At 40.7% G+C, this 25,901-nt stretch overlaps 2 protein-coding genes across 2 annotated transcripts in view; both read right to left on the bottom strand.

Moving 5' to 3' along the window:
• Nucleotides 1–216: 216 nt before the first annotated feature.
• On the bottom strand, nt 217–9,973 carry LOC106577810 (low affinity immunoglobulin gamma Fc region receptor II-b-like; the record flags this gene model as incomplete). The annotated part of the gene is made up of 11 exons (XM_014156165.2): nt 217–1,460; nt 1,560–1,631; nt 1,733–1,810; nt 3,433–3,504; nt 7,641–7,691; nt 7,854–7,951; nt 8,031–8,055; nt 8,176–8,291; nt 9,014–9,259; nt 9,434–9,712; nt 9,811–9,973. Coding segments are annotated over 6 exons (831 nt in total), but the record flags the coding sequence as incomplete, so codon positions are not given.
• A 470-nt stretch (nt 9,974–10,443) lies between these two features.
• LOC106577784 (basement membrane-specific heparan sulfate proteoglycan core protein-like) overlaps nt 10,444–25,901 on the bottom strand; it is a 34,401-nt gene continuing 18,943 nt past the window's right edge. Inside the window, 13 exon segments of the mRNA XM_045700592.1 lie at nt 10,444–10,481; nt 10,611–10,786; nt 10,788–10,881; nt 11,086–11,358; nt 11,512–11,796; nt 12,010–12,270; nt 12,446–12,706; nt 13,319–13,573; nt 19,277–19,384; nt 19,484–19,678; nt 19,933–20,115; nt 20,212–20,532; nt 20,625–20,819. Of these exon segments, the coding sequence (XP_045556548.1) occupies nt 10,444–10,481; nt 10,611–10,786; nt 10,788–10,881; nt 11,086–11,358; nt 11,512–11,796; nt 12,010–12,270; nt 12,446–12,706; nt 13,319–13,573; nt 19,277–19,384; nt 19,484–19,678; nt 19,933–20,115; nt 20,212–20,532; nt 20,625–20,819 (2,645 nt within the window).

The raw sequence follows: 25,901 nt of genomic DNA, 5'->3' as shown, positions 1-25,901 counted from the left end.
GTTCTGTTATACTCACAGACACCATTCAAACAGTTTTAGAAACTTTAGGGTGTTTTCTATCCACAGGTATTAATTATATGCATATCCTAGCTTCTGAGTTTGATTAGTAGGCCGTTGACAATGGGCACGAATTTTTTCCAAAATGCGCTGTGGCGCCCCCTATCCTAGGGTAACGTCAAGAGGTTATTTATCCCTCCATCTCCCTCAAGGACCTGTAACATATCACCACACAATGATATTTATCCCTCCATCTCCCTGAAGGACCTGTAACATATCACCACACAGTTATTTATACCTCCATCTCCCTCAAGGACCTGTAACATATCACCACACAACATTTGTTTGTGCATGCAGTCAAACAAAATCTTAAGAATAAAACAGAGATATACTGTAAATAGATACAGTATACTATGATATATGAGCATCAGTTCCATGTAAGTGTAATACCCTGATAAACCATGTATTAGAAACATGTCATTTTACTACAGCCTCTGCTGTTAAGCCTATGTTATATCATTGTCATGTGCAAGCGTCAAAGAAATGACATGTAAAAAATTCCTTCCCACCAAAACAGGCTGAAATGTCGATCGGTCTTTTCGCTTTTAAAATAAATGGGCACTGTTATAAATTTAACAATTTCACAGTATTATTGCAACATCAGTGTGGAAATATATATAAAACATAGAAAAATCATGTTTTTGATTGCACTGGGCCTCTAAGAGTCACAGTTTGTTGAATTCTTTGATGTACAGTCCACTCAATTATTTGGACATGTTTTATGTTCATGTAAACTAAGTAAACTGATTTGGTTTAGCCAACGACAAGCCTTGTTAAAGTTCTGGGCCAATTGCGTAAACTCCTGGTTTGCTGTGGCAGAGGACTTTTGAGGCACTGGAAAGGGTGATGCTGCTGGAGACACGAGGATAACTGAGACAGACACTATTGTTTTTGGATGTATAACTTATACATTTGAAGGGATTAAGGATTGCATTTAGCAAAGAGACTGTTGCTTAATTGCACTTACAAGTGTACAGAAAGTCTTGTTAAATATCTATAGAATTTACCTGCTGCTGTGTGGATAATTTTGTCATGGTAGCTTACCTTGTGTATTTGTGTAACTGCAAATCTTTTATTCAAAATATATTCACGTTAAATTGCATTCTGTGTGTGTTTATATTTTCAATGAGTCATTCATTTTGTAGTGTCAGAAAACATTCTGGAAACAGTAATATAAGCCTTTATGTATCTATTAGTAATATCCCTAGCCTCTTGTTTTTCCCCTAGCAAGTCAATATCATACTAGTTCATACACTGAGATGTCCTTTTCACCATTATTCCCTTGCTGATCTATCCAAGTCTATAGTGAGAGGCTGACATATGTATCAATAGCATCTTACCTGGGGTTGTGCCTGGCTTCAGTTGAGAATAGACTGAATCTGCCTCTGGTGGGGTTGTTGTTTCTGTAGGGAGTGAGGACAAAATACATAGATATTCAATATGGGGTCAGAGGTGTGAGGTTCTGATAGGGGGAATATGGAGGGAGGGATGTCTAGTCTTACCTCTCTTCTTCTTGGCTTTGGTCTTCTTTTTGAGGACAACCTCAGCGTAGGTCACATCAACAGGTCCAGCTGCTGCTGACAATGGACATTTCCAGTCAACAAATTAAGGAATTAGCTTATTGTATATTCTGCCTCTTCATCAAAACTCCCAAATTGTGAATTTAGTGACTAACTGCCAACTTGTAGAATAGGTCTTGGCTTTCCCTGTCTTCACCTCAGAGTAGACTGGACTTTCTTTTGGATCATTCCTCCTGAGGAGGAGGATGGGAAGAGATTTTGTAGATTGAAACATTTACAATATTTAAAAATAAAACTACAGTGACTTGCAAAAGTATTCACCTCCCTTGGCATTTTTCCTATTTTGTTGCTTTACAACCTGGAATTAAAATACATTTTTGGGGGTTTGTATAATTTGATTTACACAACATGCCTACCACTTTGAAGATGCAAAATATTTTCTTGTGTGAAACACAGAAGAAATAAGACAAAAAAATTGAAAACTTGAGAGTGCATAACTATACACCCCCCAAAGTCAATACTTTGTAGAGTCACCTTTTGCAGCAATTACAGCTGCAAGTCTCTTGGGCTGTCTCTATAAGCTTGGCACATCTAGCCACTGGGATTTGCCCATTCTTGAAGGCAAAACTGCTCCAGGTCCTTCAAGTTGGATGGGTTCCACTTGTGTACAACAATATTTAAGTCATACTACAGATTCTTAATTGGATTGAGGTCTGGGCTTTGGCTAGGCCATTCCAAGAAATGTAAATGTTTCCCCTTAAACGGCTTGAGTGTTGCTTAGGGTCATTGTCCTGCTGGAAGGTGAACCTCTGTCCCAGTCTCACATCTCTGGAAGACTGAAACAGGTTTCCCTCAAGAACTTCCCTGTATTTAGCACCATCCATCATTCCTTCAATTCTGACCAGTTTCCCAGTCCCTGCCGATGGTGTGAGATGAGAGGTGTTGGGTTGGGTTCCTTGATGGCCAAAAAGCTCAATTTGTCTCATCTGACCAGAGTACCTTCATCCATATGTTTGGGGAGTGTCCCACATGCCTTTTGGCAAACACCAAATGTGTTTGCTTATTTTTTTTCCTGGACACTCTTCTGTAAAGCCCAGCTCTGTGGAGTGTACGGCTTAAAGTGGTCCTATGGACAGATACTCCAATCTCCGCTGTGGAGCTTTGCAGCTTCTTCAGGGTTGTCTTTGGTCTCTTTGTTGCCTCACTGATTAATGCCCTCCTTGCCTGGTCTGCAAGTTTTGGTGGGCAACCCTCTCTTGCCAGTTTTGTTGTGGTGCCATATTCTTTACACTTTTTAATAATGGATTTAATAGTACTCCGTGGGATGTTCAAAGTTTCGGATATTTTTTTATAACCCAACCCTGATCTGTTCTTCTCCACAACTTTGTCCCTGACCTGTTTGGAGAGCCCCTTGGTCTTCATAGTGCCATTTGCTTAGTGGTGTTGCAGACTCAGGGAACTTTCAGAACAGGTGTATATATACACTGAGATCATGTGACAGATCATGTGACATTTAGATTGCACACAGGTGGACTTTAACTAATTATGTGACTTCTGAAGGTAATTGGTTGCACCAGATCTTATTTAGGGGCTTCATAGCAAAAGGGATGAATACATATGCACACACCACTTTTCTGTTATAAATATTAAAAAGAAAATTGAAACAAGTAATTTTTTTCATTTCACCAATTTGGACTATTTTGTGTATGTCCATTACATGAAATCCAAATTAAAATCTATTAAAATTACAGGTTGTAATGCAAAAGAAAAAATGCCAAGGGGGTGAATACTTTTGCAAGGCACTAAACTTTGATACACTGTACATTATTAATAATTGATGTCACAGTTGAGTCACCTTTCTTTTTGTTGTCCAAATTTTTGAGTTGAATCTGGGCGTATGTCACATGACATGGTCCAGCAGCAGCATCTGAAACATACAGTTGATATACTAATATCTCTACTTAGGACTATTCAGCCAACTAAACTACTGAAAGAGCTGCTTCCTGTGCTTGGCCCTATGATGGGGTTTTAGACCCCATCATAGCACTGAGACTGCACTTGTGAAGGTGGTAAATTACCTTTTAATGGTGTCAGACCAGGCTCCGCATCTTTTCTCGTGCTCCTAGATCTTAGTGCTGCTTTTGATACCATCGATCACCACATTCTTTTGGAGAGATTGGAAACCCAAATTGGTCTACACGGACAAGTTCTGGCCTGGTTTAAATCTTATCTGTCGGAAAGATATCAGTTTGTCTCTGAATGGTTTGTCCTCTGACAAATCAACTGTACATTTTGGTGTTCCTCAAGGTTCCATTGTAGGACCACTATTGTTTTCACTATATAGTTGACCTCTTGGGGATGTCATTCGAAAACATAATGTTAAATTTCACTGCTATGCGGATGACACACAGCTGTACATTTCAATGAAACATGGTGAAGCCCCAAAATTGCCCTCGCTAGAAGCCTGTGTTTCAGACATAAGGAAGTGGATGGCTGCAAACTTTCTACTTTTAAACTCGGTCAAAACAGTGATGCTTTTTCTAGGTCCCAAGAAACAAAGAGATCTTTGTTAACCTGTTGGGTATAGGGGGCAGTATTTGCACGGCCGGATAAAAAACGTACCCGATTTAATCTGGTTATTACTACTGCCCAGAAACTAGAATATGCATATAATTATTGGCTTTGGATAGAAAACACCCTAAAGTTTCTAAAACTGTTTGAATGGTGTCTGTGAGTATAACAGAACTCATATGGCAGGCAAAAACCTGAGAAGATTCTGTACAGGAAGTGCCCTCTCTGACCATTCCTTGAGCTTTTTTACTCTGTTTATTGAAGACTGAGGATCTTTGCTGTAACATGACACTTCCTATGGCTCCCATAGGCTCTCAGAACCCAGGAAAAAGCTGAATGATGTAATTCCAGCCACTAACTGAAAAACATTAGCGCCTTTTGTAAGTGCTCTATCAGAGGACAATGGGCTGAGGCGCGTGCACGAGTCGACCCCATGTTTTTATTTTCTTTCGTCTTTGAACCTAAACACGCTTTCCCGGTCGGAATATTATCGCTTTTTTTAACGAGAAAAATGGCATAAAAATTGATTTTAAACAGCGGTTAACATGCTTCGAAGTACGGTAATGGAATATTTAGAATTTTTTTGTCACGAAATGCGTCGTGCGCGTCACCCTTCTTTACCATTCGGATAGTGTCTTGAATGCACGAACAAAACAGAGGATATTTGAATATAACTATGGATTATTTTGAACCAAACCAACATTTGTTATTGAAGTAGAAGTCCTGGGAGTGCATTCTGACGAAGAACAACAAAGGTAATAACATTTTTCTTATAGTAAATCTGACTTTGGTGAGGGCTAAACTTGGTTGGTGTCTAAATAGCTAGCCCTGTGATGCCGGGCTATCTACTCAGAATATTGCAAAATGTGCTTTCACCGAAAAGCTATTTTAAAATCGGACATATCGAGTGCATAGAGGAGTTCTGTATCTATAATTCTTAAAATAATTATGTTTTTTGTGAACGTTTATCGTGAGTAATTTAGTAAATTCACCGGAAGTTAGCGGGGGGTATGCTAGTTCTGAACGTCACATGCTAATGTAAAAAGCTGTTTTTTGACATAAATATGAACTTGATTGAACAAAACATGCATGTATTGTATAACATAATGTCCTAGGGTTGTCATCTGATGAAGATCATCAAAGGTTAGTGCTGCATTTAGCTGTGGTTTGGGTTTATGTGACATTATATGCTAGCTTGAAAAATGAGTGTCTGATTATTTCTGGCTGGGTACTCTGCTGACATAATCTAATGTTTTGCTTTCATTGTAAAGCCTTTTTGAAATCGGACAGTGTGGTTAGATTAACGAGAGTCTTGTCTTTAATATGGTGTAAAATAGTCATATGTTTGAGAAATTGAAGTAATAGCATTTCTAAGGTGTTGAATCCCGTGGCGCGTTATTCAAATGGCTGTTGAGTATGTGGGAAGATTTCGTCCCGCCGACCCTAGAGAGGTTAAAGCTAACAATTCATCTTGATGGTTGTACAGTCGTCTCAAATAAAACTGAAGGTTCTCAGCGTTTCTCTGGACCCTGATCTCTCTTTTGAAGAACATATCAAGACTGCTTCAAGGGCAGCTTTTTTCCATCTACGTAACATTGCAAAAATCAGAAACTTTCTGTCCACAAATGATGCAGAAAAATGAATCCATGCTTTTGTTACTTCTAAGGTGGACTACTGCATTGCTCTACTTTCCGGCTACCCGGATAAAGCACTAAATAAACTTCAGTTAGTGCTAAATACGGCTGCTAGAATCCTGACTAGAACCCCAAAAATGTGATCATATTACTCCAGTGCTAGCCTCCCAACACTGGCTTCCTGTTAAGGCAAGGGCTGATTAAGGTTTTACTGCTAACCTACAAAGCATTACATGGGCTTGCTCCTACCCATCTTTCCGATTTGGTCCTGCCGTACATACCTACACATACGCTACGGTCACAAGACACAGGCCTCCTAATTGTCCCTAGAATTTCTAAGCAAACAGCTGGAGGCAGGGCTTTCTCCTATAGAGCTCCATTTTTATGGAATGGTCTGCCTACCCATGTGAGAGATGCAGACTCGGTCTCAACCTTTAAGTCTTTATTGAAGACTCATCTCTTCAGTGGGTCCTATGATTGAGTGTAGTCTGACCCAGGAGTGTGAAGATGAACGGAAAGGCTCTGTAGCAACAAACCGCCCTTGCCGTTTCTGCCTGGCCGGTTCCCCTCTCTCCACTGGGATTCTCTGCCTCTAACCCTATTACAGGGGCTGAGTCACTGGCTTATTGGTGTTCTTCCATGCCGTCCCTAGGAGGGGTGCGTCACTTTAGTGGGTTGAGTCACTGACGTGGTCTTCCTGTCTGGGTTGGCGCCCCCCCCTTGGGTTGTGCCGTGGCGGAGATCTTTGTGGGCTATACTCGGCCTTGTCTCAGGATGGTAAGTTGGTGGTTGAAGTTATCCCTCTAGTGGTGTGGGGGCTGTGCTTTGGCAAAGTGGGTGGGGTTATATCCTTCCTGTTGGCCCTGTCTGGGGGTATCATCGGATGGGGCCACAGTGTCTCCTGACACCTCCTGTCTCAGTTTCCAGTATTTATGCTGCAGTAGTTTATGTGTCGGAGGCTAGGGTCAGTCTGTTATATCTGGAGTATTTCGCCTGTCTTATCCAGTGTGAATTTAAGTATGCTCTCTTTCATTCTCTCTCGGAGGACCTGAGCCCTAGGACCATGCCTCAGGACTAGCTGAAGTGATGACTCCTTGCTGTCGCCAGTCCACCTGGCCGTGCTGCTGCTCCAATTTCAACTGTTCTGCCTTCGGCTATGGAACCCTGACCTGTTCACCGGACATGCTACCTGTCCCAGACCTGCTGTTTTCAACTCTCTAGAGACAGCGGGAGCGGTAGAGATACTCTCAATGATCGGCTATGAAAAGCCAACTGACATTTACTCTTGAGGTGCTGACTTGTTGCACCCTCGACAACTACTGTGATTATTATTTGACCATGCTGGTCATTTATGAACATTTGAACATCTTGGCCATGTTCTGTTATAATCTCCACACGGCCCAGCCAGAAGAGGACTGGCCACCCCTCATAGCCTGGTTCCTCTCTAGGTTTTGGCCTTTCTAGGGAGTTTTTCCTAGCCACCGTGCTACTACACCTGCATTGCTTGCTGTTTGGGGTTTTAGGCTGGGTTTCTGTACAGCACTTTGAGATATCAGCTGATGTAAGAAGGGCTATATAAATACATTTGATTGTATTGATGAAGGGGTACAGATTGACTGACAGAAATGTAAAGGTAATTTCTGATTGAGCCGACATATACAGCATTTACCTTGAATGCTGCCTCCACTAACGTGGGAACATTGCCTTTAAATTTCAATCACACTATAACGCTGAACTTCCATGATACGGACTGAATACAGTCCTTAGTCTTAGTGTGTTAGTCATATTAAACACATGAAGAACAGCAGCAGTACTCTATACTGTATTCATACTAAACGTAACATACACAATACAGTACCATTAACATTGTTGTCTGAGGGATTGATCATGTCGTAGATGTGAGCACTACCTGTTGGTCAATGAAGATAGAGACAGGTTAGTTAGGTTGGTTCTCCCTCAGCTTATCTAGGGACAGGGAGTACAGTAACATGTTATATAAAGTGCATGTTGATGAGTCAGTGTATGAGGTTACAGAGAGAGGAGTGGTAGAGGTCTGGGTTGAGAAACTGACCAGGCTGCAGAAGTGTATACCCAGCATCAGGAGCCCAGCCCTGGGTAGATCCTTGGTCCTGTTGGGGGTCCTGGTTGGTGCTCTGGGGCTGGGGGTTCCTAGAGGGAGAGATATACTCATGAAGAACTAAGATGATATGTTACTGAATTATCATAGTTGAGAGACAGGTGTACTCACAAGAATATTCTGTTAAAACAGGAACCTGTAAAGAGAAATGCATACTATTATATCAGGTAAATTATGTTTTGAACTATTGTAATTACACATTTTTCTAACTAAACATGAACTACAGTGTTAAATGATGAAAAATAAAAATCTCAACTTTGCCATTTTTAAATCTCCACAGCAGGACCAGGAGAATGACCAGTAGAACACCAGCAACAACCAGACCCACAACCACTCCTACTAGGACTGATGTAGAGGATCCAGGAGATACGACTGGAGAGAGAACAGCACAACACCATCAGCCTCAGAGAGGTAATATAGGTGTCACAAGGTAGAGACCAAGACGCAGCGGGAAAATGTATACTCATCTCCTTTATTACGGACAAAGAAGGAAAACCCAAAACATACACGTATACGAAAAACACAGCGACGAACACCAGGCCAGTAAGGCACAAAGCTATACACAGCACAATCTCCCACCAACTAACAGGTGAGAACAGGCGACCTAAGTATGACTCTCAATCAGCAACAACGATGTACAGCTGTTCCTGATTGAGAGCCACACCAGGCCAACACAGAAATACAACACTAGACCAGCCCCCTAGAAATACAATACAAGAACATACCCAACAACCCGGAACACCTAAATCAAACACCCCACCTTACATAAATACATATCTAATAAACCCCGAACCACTTAAATCAAATACCCTTTCTACATAGATACACCACCAAACCCAGAAACACTCTACACAAAATAACCCTCTACATAAACACATAACCAAAAACATGTACAACAAATACCCTCTGCCACGTCCTGACCAAACTACAATAACAAATAGGCCCTTTACTGGTCAGGACGTGACAATAGAAGTATAGACTGGCATGTATCTTTTTGATTTGAGTACAAATCCAAATGTATGTTAACATCAACACTAAAATCACTATCACACAGATGAGGAAAAGTTAACTTGAGATCATAATCGTTTTCTCTCCTCTCACTGTCATCCAGCTCTCTGGTGATTCTCCCTTGTCAGGGGATTTGCATTTGTAGAATCCTTCATCTGACTTGGATACTGCAGGGATGGTCATCTCTCCTGTGGTCTCATTCTTGATGAGTACTCCATCTTTGTAGAAATCAGCCTTGATGGTTGAGCTGTTTGTCCGGTATTTGCAGTGCAGAGTCACAGAGTCTCCTTCAGTCATGGGATGGGCAGGGCTCTCCAGGATCACATCACCAGCTGTTTATCATAATATATAAATAATGCTTTAAATCTGCATACTGGAGTCATCACCCTCAAAATCGTATTAACTTGTATTTTATAAGCGATGCAATTCAGTTAAAGAATTGAACATCCTATCATACATTGAAATGTTGTTGTTTTTTGTGTGTGAATGTCGTGCAATCGACGTACCATCCACTGTGATATTTACAGCATTACTGTACTCTCCGGATCCAGACTCACACCAGAACACTCCACTGTACCATGTGTAGGTGTAACTGATGGTACATGTGGACCCTGTTATTGATCCCCAGTTAGAGACACACCCTGACTCTACTCCTCTCTCTGTGTATCTCATCAGTCTCCATCCAGTAGAGTTCCCCTTCTCCTCACAGCTCAGTGAGAGAGACTTTGATCTAAAGTGTTGAGTTGTGTTGGGACTTATTCTGAGAGACACTGAAGGCTGCAGATCTGAAACAAAGAGAGACGGAGTCAAACCTTCAGTGATATCATGATATATATTACACACCCGAGTGGGAACTTAAATATGATTCAATGCAGTTAGTTACCTCCTGACCAGAGAAACTGAGGTTCACTGTAGAGTGTGTCATAGACTGGGTCTCCTCTCCCAGCTCTACACACATATCCTCCTGTGTGACCAGCAGGACTCAGGGTGTAGATGCTCTCTGTAGTTCCAGTACTACTGTAACACTTGCAGTAGTGGGTGTGGAGTCAGGCGCAGGAAACAGGAGTAGTTGCTAACGGGCTTTTAATGAATTGCACCGTAAAGGAAAAGTACACCCACGAAAACACAACTGGGTTTGATCCAAAACACACAAGGCTCCAATAACATGTACCACTGCATAAACAACAGACGACAACAGAAAGTAATCCCACACACAGAACAGGTGGAGAAACGGTTTAAATACTCAACTAAACACTAATCAAACACAGGTGCAAACAATCAAGACAAAACCAACAGAACAGGGAAAAAGGGATCGGTGGCAGTTAGTAGGCCGGTGACGACGACCGCGGGGCGCCACCCGAACAGGGAGAGGAGTCACCCTCGGCAGGAGTCGTGACAACTACTGTCAGATAGGGGCTCAACATAGTATGATGAGTCAGATAGAGAGGTTAACCCAGCTCTGTAGGGAACAGTCCTGTACCAGGAGAACCTCCAGCCTGTAGACGTCTTGTCAACTTCACAGCTCAGAGTCACTGAGTCTCCAGGGTTCAGCCACTGAGGAGAGACACAGGACAGGTTGGGGTTTATCTGTTTTTAGGCCAGAGAGAGTACGTTTTCAAACTTTCAGTCTTAGCAATGATTCTCGTTACCCATGGAGATGTTTACATGATTAAATAGACTTACCAGACACAGTCAGTTGTACAGCATCATTGGTCTTGGAGATCTTGTTTCCCTTTACACCCTCACAGGTATATGAATCACTGTTAGACATGTAGACAGGACTGATTCTGTACTCAGGCTTTGTGTTAAAGGGGATCAGTAACTGATTATTCTTATACCATCTGTACTTCCAGTCAGTCTCCTCCTCCCTGTATGTCACATCTCATAGTAACAGACTCTCCTCTGAATATCTGGGTCCAGTTAGGTTGGAGGGTCAGAACAGCAACAGGTCTCTCTGCACAGACACAACACAGACAACTACCTGAATAAATAGTTACACATCTATAAATGTATTTATTTACCAATAGGTCTACTCATGAATACATCTTCAAGTTAGCTACAGTTGTCGGGATACAGTAAGCAGGCAAAATATTATACCCTGAATTACTTTCTATCAATGTAATAGTATCCATTTATCATAAAACTGTTTTAGACTCACCAGTAACGTGTATCTGGACTGGGTCACTGTACAGGGTGTAGTAGACTGGGTCTCCTCTCCCAGCTCTGCACCAGTACTGTCCTCCATCAGAGACACTGACCCTGCTGAGTGTGTAGGAGTATCCAGAGGTTGTGGTTACTGGTGTAGAGTCTGGTCTGTGTCTGTACCAGTAAAACGTCCATCCAGAAGACTCTACAGTACAGCTCAGTGTCACACTGTCTCCTGTGAATACTTCCTCCTTGTCTGAAGTCAGTGTAGTCGACGGCTGATAATCTGTTGGTATTGAAATAGGTTTGAGTGGGAAGATCCACTTTACTGACACACACAAACAACATCAACAGCAACAACAACAGCAGCAACAACAACAACAACAACAACAACAACAACAACAGCAGCAACAACAACAACAACAACAAAGTAACTCACCAGTCACAGTGAGGGTAATAACATTACTATGTTGTGAAGATGTGGGTCTGGATCTTCTCTCTCCCTGACACCAGTAGAGACCCTGGTCAGACTCAGTAACTCTACTGATGGTGAGGGTGTCTCCTGTTATAGTGTGTCTGACAGACTGGGATACTACATTATCATTCCTGTCTTTGTACCACTGATAGTTCCAGATACTGTCAGACTCTACTGAACACGTCAGAGTAACTGTTTCTCCAGGGAACACAGTGTTTGGCTCTACACTCAGCGTAGGTTCAGGCAGAGCTGAGTAAATTCAGAGCAGAATATTAAAACATCTGCATATATGCTTGGTGATTGAAAATCATTGACCTGTTGCTGTAAAGTTTTGATAAAATGTATTTTCCGTAGGGTTTGTTGACTCGATTTAGTTAGAATTTACAGTATGCATGTCTGTATTCAGTAAGATTAACCCACATTGGCTCACACTTGAGAATGTCCAGATTGAAAATAGCTCACCAGTGATGATGATGGAGAGAGATGAGCTGAAATTTGACCACTGGGGCCACGTTGTCCTTTTCCCCAGACACTGGTACTGACCAGCCTGGTCAGGGAGAGAGATGGTGATGGTTTCACTGGTCTGACTGGAAAGCTGTTGGCTGTTTATGTACCAGTGGTATGTCCAGTCTGTGTAGTCTGGTATGTCACACTGCAGAGTGACTGTATCTCCAGAGTAGAGGAGACCCTGAGGAGAGATTCTCACTGAGGCCGTGGGCAGAGCTGTTGAAAGACAATGCAGTTAGTTGTTGATTCATACATAAGATGAGAACAGTTATTGTGGAATCTTGCTACCATGGTACTGATTCAAAAAGGTTATCATTGGGAATAAATGCATTTGGAGTTTGTACATAAGGCCTCTTTTTACTCTTTGTCAATGATTGAGTCTCAAGCTCACCAGTGAGCTGGATAGAGAGGGCTCTGCTGAGTTGAGACTTCTGGGGCTGATCTCTCCTGTTCCCCTGACACTGGTACTGACCAGCATGGTCAGGGAGAGAGATGGTGAGGGTTTTATCATGTGTACTGTAACCTGGTTGGTTGTTTATGTACCAGTAGTACATCCAGTCTGTGTAGTCTGGTATGTCACACTGCAGACTGACTGTATCTCCATCGTAGAAGGGACCCTGAGGAGAGACACTCACTGAGGCACTGGGCAGAGCTGTGGAAACACAAACAAAATATATGCAATATACACTGAGTGTACAAAACATGATGAACTTTCCATGACATAGACTGGCCAGGTAAATCAGGTAAATCCATCCATGTCACCTGTTAAATCCACTTCAATCAGTGTAGATGAAGGAGAGAAGACAAGTTAAAGAAGGATTCTTAATCCTTCAGACAATTTAGACATGGATTGTGTATGTGTGCCATTCAGAGGGTGAATGGGCAAGACAAAAGATTGAAGTGCCTTTGAATGAGGTATGGTAGCAGGTGCCAGGAGCACCGGTTTGCGCCAAGAACTTCAACGCTCCTGGGGTTTTCACACTCAACAGATTCACGTGTGTATCAAGAATGGTCCACCACTCTAAGGACATCCAGCCAACTTGACACACCTATGGGAAGCATTGGAATCGACATGGGGCAGTATCCCTGTGGAACGCTTTTGACACCTCATAAAGTCCTTGCCCTGACGAATTGAGACTCTTTCGAGGGAAAAAAGTGGACGGTTGCAACTCAATATTAGAAAGGTGTTCTTTATGTTTTTTTACACTCACTGTAAATTATTATAGTTACCCATGGAGATGTTTACATGATTAGTTAGACTTACCAGAAATTGTCAAATGTACAGGATCACTGGTTTCAGAGCGCTTGATTCCCTTCACACCCTGACAGGTATATGAACCACTGTTAGACGTGTACACAGGACTGATTCTGTACTCTGGCTTTTTGTTAGAGTAGACTAACTTCCTGTTGTTATGCCACTCATACTGCCAGTAAGAGTCTCCTCCCCCCTGTATGTCACATCTCATAGTGACAGTCTCTCCTCTGAATATCTGGGTCCAGTTAGGTTGGAGGGTGGATTTTCACATGACAAAATTGCCACATTTTTTCCAACTTAAAGGAAAGGTTCACCCATTTTCAATGTTATAATGTTTTTGTGCATCTCTAAATGATGTTCTATTGATTCCCTGGGTCTTTTCATGTTTTCATTTGTATCTGAGTTGTTGGAGTTCAAGCAGACAGAAATACAACTGGTATGACGTATCATACTGGCTCCAATACAGGCTTTAGTCTACCTGCATAAACACAACCATCATAACACAATTACCTATCAGTCAAGTAAAACATGTACATAAACTATGTTTCCTACCTCTTTACAGATCATACATACACAACTGAATCACCTTTTCTCATAACATTTAATGAATGTGAGGAAGGAAAAGCAGAGACAAAGATGATGAAACATAAAGAGACGGAGGTTTGATCAAATAAATGAATATCTACCATCATCTTCACCACAGTGTCCACAGTAGATGATGATACTCAGCACTTCAACAAAGACAAAGAAAGTCATTACAGTACAGAAGTAATACAGAAGTGTATACTACTATAGTAATAGAGTAGTAATATTAATATTAGTGCATTGTGCTGATAGACAAACACACAAACACTAATACAACGTCAATAATTACAGAGCAGCACACAGAGCAATGTGTTGTCCATTCTGTCCCACTGACAAGTGACTTTCTCTACAACTACAGTTCTTCTGACAAACCCCTCTACTTCCTATATGATGACAGTCTGTTTAGATCACACCTCTTCACCGTCACACAGAAAATAGAGAGAAAATTATTGAGAAACGTACAAAGACTGTGAGAATAAAGAGCAGCGGTTGATGGCGTGTTAAATATCTGACCAACTTCTTTTTATGGTTGGCTACATGACCTCACACTGGTTACTTCCTCTTTATTGGATTAAGAGAGAATGGAAGGAGAAAGGAGATCTGAGATGAGATCAGAACTTGTGGTTTGATATCAGAACATGCAGATGTTAGTTCCATTTTTACACCCACCATGCACAGATAGATGCCTCCCCTCAAACCTTTGCTATGGTGACTACTGGTATCCCAGCTAGCCTCAGCTTCAGCTATCCCCTCCATACACACATACACTATTTCTATAGGAGGAGCATGTGTCAGAACCACAGTCAGCTAGCTGACTCTTCTCAGGGGTTTGGTGGTTGACTTGTTCATTAGTCAGATGGTCTTGAGGGACACTTTTTAGTTAGATACTCTTTACATAGATATGTCTTTGTTATTGTGTTGTTTATGGTTGTGTTTCAATTTGTTTGTTTATGTGATGTGTGTCAGTGTGTCAATTGTTTGTTTATTGTGAACATGTGTCTGTGTTTTTTGTTGAATATAGCACATAATATAAACATTTAGTTATTGTATCAGTTTTTTGTATTTTGTGTTCAAATGAAAACAATTATGTGTTCCTCATTTGCATAAATACACCAGGTATATTAGTAAATATGACTAAAGTAACATAAAGTGGAGGAACATGGCTGCCACCAGTAAACACTTGCTCTGTCTACCCTACCTGCACTCATCTGCGTTGTCTGGACTGCCTCTTTAATTATTGTTGTTGTCAAGTTCACTTCATAATTCAACAAGTGTGTCAATAGCAGGATCCCCTCAGATAAAAAATCAACAGGCTTGTCTCTATATTACACCTATCTATACATACTTTACATTGTTTGCAAGGTCAGACATATAATGTGATCAATCTGGGCATTTTCCAATATGGATAAATAATCAGGTACATTTTTAAGGTTTTAGTCTAAGCTGCATTAAGCACCAATTTCTGTTCAACAAAGGGTTTCTGCAAAGCAAAAAAGTCAGATTGTATCTCTGAAAGAGCCTTGTCAACAGAAGGGGCAACAGAATATACAACAGTATTGTCCGCATACAAATGGAGGTTACAATTTCTTACAGACAACACAGAAACTAATATGGTCATTGGTCACATAGCAACAACATAACCCCTCAGTGTAATGGGTCTGCCCTCTTATCAAATGTTATTTAAAATCAATACAATGATGTAGGAAATTATCACTTTTTATTTTATATATGAAAATTAATACAAAATACAACCTACCTTCTCCATTACACTTACATAGTGGAACACTCATCTGGCTCCTATAACAACTACTGTAAAAATACAACAATTAATAGACTTACATAGACAGTATATATGTATATAGAAATATGCATTAATTTAGTTAATAACAAACTATACATGTTCCAAATTAGTTATAACAGGTCAGCAAATCAAGTATAACCAAGCCACTCCTCAGTAAAAGGCAAATGACAAATGACTTGGAGTTTGCATAAGGCACCTAAAGGACTCTCAGACCATTAGAAACAAGGTTCTCTGGTCTGATGAAACCAAGATTGAACTCTTTGTCCTCAATGCCAAGCATCACGTCTGGAGGAAACCTGGCACCATCCATACGGTGAAGCATGGTGGTGGCAGCATCATGCTGTTTGGATGTTTTTCAGAGGCAGGGACTAGGAGACTCGTCAGGATCAAGGGAAAGATGAACGGAGCAAAGTACAGGGAGATCCTTGATGAAAACCTGCGCTCAGGACCTCAGACTGGGGCGAAGGTTCACCTTCCAACAGGACAACGAGCCTAAGTATACAGCCAAGACAATGCAGGAGTGGCTTCGGGACAAGTCTCTGAATGTCCTTGAGTGGCCCAGCCAGAGTCCGGAATGGAACCCGATCTAACATCTCTGGAGAGACCTGAAAATAGCTGTGCAGCGACGCTCCCCATCCAACCTGACAGAGCTTGAGAGGATCTGCAGAGAAGAATAGGAGAAACTTCCCAAATACAGGTGTGCCAAGCTTTTAGCATCATACCCAAGAAGACTCGGGGCTGTAATCATTGCCAAAGGTGCTAAAACTAAGCACTGAGTAAAGGGTTTGAATACTTTGTAAATGTCATAGTTCAGGATTTGTTTTTGCTAAAATGTCTAAAAACCTGTTTTTGCTTTGTCATTATGGGGTACTGTGTGTAGATTGATGAAGGGGAAAAACTTTTTTTTAAATTCCATTTCAGAATAAGTCTGTGATGTAACAAAATGTGGAAAAAGTGAAGGGGTCTAAATAGTTCCCGAATGCACTGTATGCCCCTGTATGTAAACAGCATGGTTTTATGTAAAACACAACATAAAAAAATACAGCAAATTCCACTTTTAAACATAAACAGGCACTACACTATTGTTTAATTAACAAACTGAAATAAAGAGAGACGTGTAATATTTCAAGAAAAAACAAGACCAACAACAATAACAAAGGAAAGCATATGAGCCACCAAAAGCAAAAAAATATCACCTTACAAAACAATAACATTCAGCATTTGTGAAATTCCATTCAATGATATTAAACTCAGTAAACACTATCATATATCAATGGCAAGGCAATGGCAAAATGTCAAAATTATAAAAACTGTTGTTCTGTTTACAGTTCATACTGTTATAATCAAACGGATGATTCAGTCTGTTCGATGACATCATCAGATCATATCTGGTCTTGAGGAGATTTGACTGTTGAACACAAACCTACAGGTAGAAAACAGATGGAGAGTAGCATTAGAGTTTAACTGATCAAACTGCTCTTTCAACTGTACAAAGCTCTAAAATGTCATCCATCAGAAGTAACTGTAGCCATGTGGTAAAATTCATTTTTATTAACTGGGTGGTTCAAGCCCTGAATGCTGACTGGCTGACAGCTGTGGTAAATCAGAACGTATACCAAGGGTATGGCAAAACATTTATTTTTACTGCTCTAATTACTTTGATAACCAGTTTATAATACCAATAAGGCACCTCTGGGGTTTGTGGTATATGGCCAATATACCACGGCTAAGAGCTGTATCCAGGTACTCCTCGTTGCGTTGTACATAAGAACAGACCTGAGCCTTGGTATATTGTCCATATACCACACCCCTACGGCCTTTTTGCTTAAATATCCACTAGATGACACTGTCCCTTTAAGAGAGTCCATAAATAATGTGTGCATGGGATTGTGCATGAGCATTGTGTAAGAGTGAGAGCAAGCAATTACACTGTAGAGCCTTTTAAATCCATTGTGGGTCCAACGTTACTTTAGATGGGTAAATAATACTTTTTATCTTACTCTTGTACCGGAATATATCCTATTTTGAATCATCTGCAGCGTATAAGAGTTTTTGTAATATTTATGCCAGATGGTCATGTTAACCTGTTGATACTTTCACATTGACATGAGGAAGTTAGCTTCTTGCTAGCTGAATACCAGTGTTCTCAGAACCACGTTGTGGAGTTGATAATAACATTATTTGAAGCGTGAGTAATTATCATAATTACATTTTATTTCATGTAAAGCTTCATGGTGGTGTATTTTGTTTCATTTTTGAGTTGTAATTTATATGTTGATATGACATTTACCCCAGTGCAGTATGGGTGAGATGAGGATCTACTGTTCCTTGTGAGGTTAGGGTATCATGTGGGGTTAGGGTATCATGTGGGGTTAGGGTATCATGTGGGGTTAGGGTTTCATGTGGGGTTAGGGTATCATGTGGGGTTAGGGTATCATGTGGGGTTAGGGTATCATGTGGGGTTAGGGTATCATGTGGGGTTAGGGTTTCATGTGGGGTTAGGGTATCATGTGGGGTTAGGGTATCATTTGGGGTTAGGGTATCATGTGGGGTTAGGGTATCATGTGGGGTTAGGGTATCATGTGGGGTTAGGGTATCATGTGGTGTTAGGGTATCATGTGGGGTTAGGGTATCATGTGGGGTTAGGGTATCATGTGGGGTTAGGGTATCATGTGGGGATAGGGTTTCATGTGGGGTTAGGGTATCATGTGGGGTTAGGGTATCATTTGGGGTTAGGGTATCATGTGGGGTTAGGGTATCATGTGGGGTTAGGGTATCATGTGGGGTTAGGGTATCATGTGGGGTTAGGGTTTCATGTGGGGTTAGGGTATCATGTGGGGTTAGGGTATCATTTGGGGTTAGGGTATCATGTGGGGTTAGGGTATCATGTGGGGTTAGGGTATCATGTGTGGTTAGTGTATCATGTGGACAGTGTGTTTGTAACTATTCATTCCGTTTTATGACTAAATATATTTTTAGTTTTTTATGCACAAAGTCATTTTGTTTTATGGACATCTTGTTCTCAGGTATTTGAAATGTTGGAAAGTCCATTCTAACTGTGAACATTGTGGTCTCTGTATTTTCTTGTTATTTTATAGAAAGTAGAGCCACTACCGTTTATGCATTTTACTTTGTACTTATTGTACTCAGATTGTTTTTATGCACTTTACTAACAGATTTATTTTACTAGATGGTGATTTAGACTGAACTTTACTTTATGGTGACTTCACCTTGCTGTGATTTCCCTCCTACATTATCCTATTTTAAATGTAAGCTTTCACTGAATACACAACCCCACATTTGTTTGTTCTGTGCCCCAGCACATGTTTTAGTTGTAACTGTTTTAGTTGTTACTCTCGCCAGGCTACATTATGAAATCTTTAGTTTGCCTTTTTGTGAGGAAACACTTCCATAAATGACATTTAACAGAAATATCTGCCCCTGGACACTTTGTCTATTTACATTTGAAATGAACCATTTCATTCCACATTACTTTAACAGTGATATAAAAGCATGCCATAAAGAAGGAGAATCTCCAGCTGGATAAACTGATTGTAGAGACACTGAAAGAAAGTTCTCACCTCGAGCCCTGCAGCATTTCACCATCAGCACGATGGACACCAGTAGAAATGGAGACACCACCAGTAGACCACACAGCAGCCTGGGCAGAGAGATGGAGACAACAGAACCTGGAGGGACTAGAAAAACATGTTTTACCATCAAGACACTTGAACAAACACACATACACACACGCACAGCTCTTCTGACCTCTCCTTGATCAGAGTTACATTTGTAGAATCCTTCATCTGACTTGGATACTGCAGGGATGGTCATCTCTCCTGTGGTCTCATTCTTGATGAGTACTCCATCTTTGTAGAAATCAGCCTTGATGTTTGAGCTGGTTGTCCAGTATTTGCAGGTCAGAGTCACAGAGTCTCCTTCAGTCATGGGATGGACAGGGCTCTCCAGGATCACATCACCATCTGTGTAACATAATATATAAACAATTCTGTAAATCTGCAAACTGGAAGATCACCTTCAAATTCTTATAAACCTTTTTTTATAAGAGATGCAATAATACAGAAATGAACATCCTATCATGCATACAGTATGCAAAACATGTTAGTTGCAATAGACGTAACATCCAAGGTGATATTGACAGCATTACTGTACTCTCCAGATCCAGACTCACACCAGAACAATCCACTGGACCATGTGTATGTGTAGCTGATGGTACATGTGGACCCTGTTATTGATCCCCAGTTAGAGACACACCCTGACTCTACTCCCCTCTCTGTGTATCTCTTCAGTCTCCATCCAGTAGAGTTCCCCTTCTCCTCACAGCTCAGGGAGAGAGACTTTGATGTAAAGTGTTGAGTTGTGTTGGGACTTATTCTGAGAGACACTGAAGGCTGCAGATCTGAAACAAAGAGACAGAGTCAAACCTTCAGTGAGATAATGATATATATTACACACCCGAGTGGGAACTTAAATATGATTCAATGCAGTTAGTTACCTCCTGACCAGAGAAACTGAGGTTCACTGTAGAGTGTGTTATAGACTGGGTCTCCTCTCCCAGCTCTACACACATATCCTCCTGTGGGAGTAGGACCAGCAGGGATCAGAGTGTAGGAGTCTTCAGTAGTCCCATCGTCAGATAGGGGCTGTAGAGAGTAAGACTTGTCTGATAGGGAGGGTAACCCAGCTCTGTAGGGAACAGTCCTGTACCAGGAGAACCTCCAGCCTGTAGACGTCTTGTCAACTTCACAGCTCAGAGTCACTGAGTCTCCAGGGTTCAGCCACTGAGGAGAGATACTCAGGACAGGTTGTGGCTGATCTGTGATTAGGCAGTTGACTGGTTAAAAACTTCTAATCTAAGAAAATATTCTAGTTGCCCATGGAGATGTTTACATGATTAAATAGACTTACCAGACACATTCAGATGTACAGCATCACTGGTATTGGAGAGCTTGTTTCCCTTTACACCCACACAGGTACATGAGCCACTGTTAGACATGTAGACTGGACTGATTCTGTACTCAGGCTTTGTGTTAAAGGGGATCACTAACTGACTATTCTTATACCATCTGTAGTACCAGTCAGAGTCTCCTCCTCCCTGTAGAGCTGTGAGAGAAGCGCATCAAATGAATCAGATGATGTGAACATTATTTGAAACACATCATGTGGATTCATTTCCAACAGTTTAGCTGTTGTTGGAGAGTTTTGATAAAAGTACATTTTAGGTGTCCATACAGTTGCAGCCAAATATATTGGCACCCTTGCACTTTTCTTAAATAATTCCCTATTTCTTCTAAAATAAGTTGATATTTATTGTCAGCATAGCTGGGCAGGGCTGAGAAAACATAGACTTGCAGATTAGACACATGCTATACATTACTTAAACTGGATACAAGTAGCTATTTAAAATTGCTCTTTAAAGAAAAGTTATCTGAGAATTTGTCATGTTCAGTTAGTGAACCATTTGTGTGGTTGTATCGGGTTAGAGTGATGAAATGCAGAAAGCACTTAAACACAGACAGAGAGACGGAGAGGGAGAACAAGAGAGAAAAAGAGAAATAGAGAGAGCGAGAAAGATAGAGAGTTAAAGAGGGAGAAAAACAGAGAGAACTGACTAAATTACATTGAGAGACTGAGAACAGGAAATGAGCTAGAAGACCAATACTATACAATTGTATTGAATCTAAAAATATATTTGGTAAAAAACTACACAATGTCTATAGATTTCTAATGTTTCTCAGGCTCATGCAACAACCGAATTAGAAGCTGCAGTGACCAACAACTCCATTCCTATGTAACACAGTATTACCAAACAAAGTCATCATCTGATGCCATATGTATTGTGCATGGTTGACATACTTCATATTCTATAAATGAAACAATTTCTCATCCAATAAAGGAAATGTGCTCGATTCTGAGCACCAGCGCTTCCTCTGGACTGGACCCCTACAGTTCCTGTGGCTGTGACATAAATGGGTCTTTGTCAGGATTAGAAAGCAACAGATCCTTAAAGAGAAACAGAAAGAATTTGCATCTGATGTCATGTTCATCTTGACTCAACTTCCTCTTTCTGTAAAAGGAGCAGACACAGCAACACTGTGGTCTTATTGTTGGTGGAAGAGAGAACTAACAAAACTAAAGTAATGATCTGAGGAAGGAGCATTGATGATAAAATTATATTTGTGCGAAAGGCAACATTGCATTGACCATACCAGGTCATGTTTACATTTTCAGTAGAATCTTTATTAATGTCAGTAGGAGAAGTGGAGAGGTGTCAAATGGTTGACTTCATGGTTTAGGAGCTATTTATAAGTTAGCTGTGTGTGAAGATTCTTGCGTTACAAGGCAGGTCTGTCAACTGTTCAGAGGAATAACACAGGAAATGAGTTGTCAGACTGCAGTGGAGGCTCCTCAGAGGAGGAAGGGAAGGACAATCATCCTCTGTGAATTTCATAAAAATACATATTTTAAAACATTTAAAAAGTGATCCTTTTTAGATAAAACTATATTAAATATATTCAGGTCACCAAATAATTGTTTAAAACACATTGTTTTGCAATGAAGGTCTACAGTAGGCTCAACAGCACTCTGTAGGTAGCACCATGGTGTAGCCAGAGGACAGCTAGCTTCAGTCGTCTTCTGGGTACATTGACTTCAGTAGAAAACCTAGGAGGATCATGGTTCTCACCCCATTCTATAGACTTACAAAGAAATTATGACAACTTCTGGAGGATGTTCTCCAACCTATCAGAGTCCTTGCAACATGAACTGACATGTGGCCCACCCAATCAAACGATCAGAGAATTAATCTAGTACTGAAAGCATAAGCTACAGCTAGCTAGCACTGCAGTGCATAACATGTGGTGAGTAGTTGACTCAAAGAGAGAGAAAGACAATAGTTTAACAGTTTTGAACAAATTAATTTCTTCCAAAATTAAGGAGAAGCAAGAGCAAGAGAGAGAAAATTAGTTTAAAAAAATTCACGTTCACTTTCACTTACTTAGCTAGCAAATGCAGCTAGGTAGTTTAGCCTACTGAAACACCCTGCTCAAACAGAGGGAGGCTATATTAGCTAGCTGGCTATGACTATCCAACACAACACTGGAACTCTTCCAAGTCAAGATTAGCTTTTGGTTTTACAAATGTATTGCCACCGGGGCCAGCTGGTGTAATCGCTAAACTGCTTAGTGACTGTACACTGTAACATTACTGCATGATTGAAGCAGGTTTACTAACGTTTTAGTTATATTAGCTATGTTGAATATGACGTTACTTTAGCTAATATCGTTACAACGATGTAGGCTTGGTGTAGCGGTTATGGCATGGTTTGGCTTAGAAAGTTTTTTTTTGCCTGGTCACATACAGCTGATGTGTTGTGCATTGAAGTCCACAAGAGAAGAGAAAAGGTGAGAGGAGGAGAGCTCATAGATGCAAGAAGCAATACAACGTGGCTGCTATGAAAGTGACCCATGTTTACACGTGATCAGGGGTGTATTCATTCCGCTGATTCTGTTGAAAAACGTTTCTTATACGGAAGCAAACGGGGATAAACAGACCTAAATTTGTCCAATAGAAACTCTCGTTTGCAACTGTAGGATTAAGGATTACACCCTAGATCAACTAGATTTAGGCAAGAGTGTGTCACTGTCTGTCACCTCAAATTTGTCATGGGCTAGCAACCCCATGATGGGTATAGGGAAAATGTTTGTATCATGTAGTAGCGTAAATGTATCGTTGTTACATTGAACTGGGTGAATGGAATATGAATAACAGTCATCCAATATGCTGTAATAGAAATAAGGCCATGCTCATAAGGAAAAACATCGTCCTCCCTCATCTTAAACGGCACTGACCGCCACTGTCAGTGATAGATTAAATGTAAACGAGAAATTAATATGACAAGTGAACTGCAGTACTGCAGTATGCTAAAATAACATTGACATTAGTCTCTCTGATAAACAATGAAAGCCCCACACACCTTTTCATGTATAGGCCTATTCATCATTTTGACATCTACAACCCTTTCTCCATTTGTCTCTCTCTGACCTCCTTCACAAACCCTCACTGCTAAAGAGGAAGAGATCAAACCATAACCACTCAACTCCTCTCTGTTTGAGCAGGGTTGTTGGTTTGTGGTAACTATAACAAACCAGTGTAAAGTATCTCAGGCTTTGTGCACAGCATTTTATGTCTTGAGAGGCATACACACAAACAACTGACTTAAGTTGAGGTTGAAGTGCTTAATAAAGTGTCAATTTATGAACAGTTCTTGTTGATCCAACAGTGAAGGCACCATATAATAGACCTACAATATATCAGTCTAGATTTACTAAATATACACAGGCCACAGCCCAAAAGGAATAGCCTCTGTATCAGGCTTAACCTGTCCTATCTATAGGTAGAGGGAGAGACTGAGAGAAACCACATCTAATCTGTCTCACAGGACCTCAAACAGGAACATTATGCACTTGGCCCCACCCAGGACCTGACCAATACCCAATTGGCAAGTACAAACACTAAACTGGTTTTAAATGTAAAAGGATATTTTCACATCCCTAAATTTGTTTAAATCAGATTGAATCATACTATTTCATCACAGTACATGAAGTGAACAATGGTTTAAATGTTTTTAACAGTACTGACTCCCAAACGTTGCACGCAGGCCACATACTCTATGTCTTTGCGCACTGAGGCGTGAGCTCCCATTACCCACAGACATGACAGACACTGACAGACATGGAGCGGAGATGCACAAATTACAAATAAAGGAAAAGTTACACTATGGACATAAACTAAATGTATTTCTGTAAGTGTAGCGAGTGTTCATGTCCACCTGAACATCGTGTCCACTTGGAGGATTGCAAACGTGTAAATTACTGCAATTAAATATTAAAGATAAATGCACCAATAACTTGACCAAACATTTCCTCGACACATGATTGGACTTGCGCACAGTAAATACTCATCATACTGGTAAAATTGAAAAAAGAACAACAATATATTTGGAGAAATTCATTATTAAATACATGGGGAAAACATGAACGCGCCAAACTATTTATAAGGGTATTAAATATGTGCGTTCTATTCTTGAGTGGCTGAGTGTGCTTCCTCCTAACATAGGCTACTTTTGCTGTCCAGGGTCAGTACACAATCTTCTTGGGAAATTGGCATAGGCTGGTGTCTCCTTTTAACTGAAACACATTCTCAGCCACATCATAGATAATGTGGCAGAAGCTTTTTCTGACCTCTGCTGTAATGAAATTGTGCAAACCTGTGCATTGCCAAACTGCCAACTACTACCAAAGTTGATGGATAAATGAAGGTCTTACTCAGGCACTTTACCATTGAAAGAAATGGTCACAGCTCCGGTCTGCTTAAGCCTTAAGTGGTGGCTCTCCCATAGACACCAATGTGTTAGCAGCTGGGTCTGATCTGCTTAGTTCATTGACTGACTGTATATGAAGCAGAAAAAAGGAGTGAGTGAGGTCACCCGCTTCCTCTTCTGTCTCTGCTACTACAACTGTTATTGAGGTAAATATTGTGAATAATGGCACTGATGAGACACCTAGTGGAATGTATTGAATGTGGACAACTGATGACAGTATCTATTCAGTAAGATGGTTCTGGAACTCAACCTTTCTTCTCCATGCAACACATTACAGAGATCTGTTATCTGACAACAATACCATGACGTTAATGCACTGACACCCATCTCTCTTTTTGTTGAGTCATGCTAGAATAACACAGTGGGGTTTAGTGCTATATGTAAAATGTATTGTGAGCCATGGTGATACAGTAGTAGTAGTAGTAGCAGTAGTAGTAACAGTAGTAGTAGTAGTAGTAGTAACAGTAGTAGTAGTAGTAGTAGTAGCAGTAGTAGTAGTAGCAGTAGTAGTAGCAGTAGTAGTAGTAGTAGTAGTAGTAGTAGTAGTAGTAGTAGTAGTAGTAATTGAGTATTTCATACACTTTGGTACGTTTGGTCATTTTAAAAGCATGAAATAGGATCAAAGGACTAATACCTCATGTGAATACACCTCACCATATCATGTACCTGCCTTGGACAACAAGCAACAGAGACAGTATGTAAATATGAGAATAGTGTCACTGTCACCGGTTATACAAATAGATTCACAGAAAACAACAGTTGCTTCCACAGCTGTCAGTATCAGGCTCCAAGAGAGACGACAA

The sequence above is a fragment of the Salmo salar genome, chromosome ssa18 (assembly GCF_905237065.1).
Source record: "Salmo salar chromosome ssa18, Ssal_v3.1, whole genome shotgun sequence".
Lineage (NCBI taxonomy): Eukaryota > Metazoa > Chordata > Actinopteri > Salmoniformes > Salmonidae > Salmo > Salmo salar.
The sequence above is the reverse complement of the archived record's forward strand: the minus strand, read 5'-3'. Positions and strand labels throughout refer to the sequence as shown.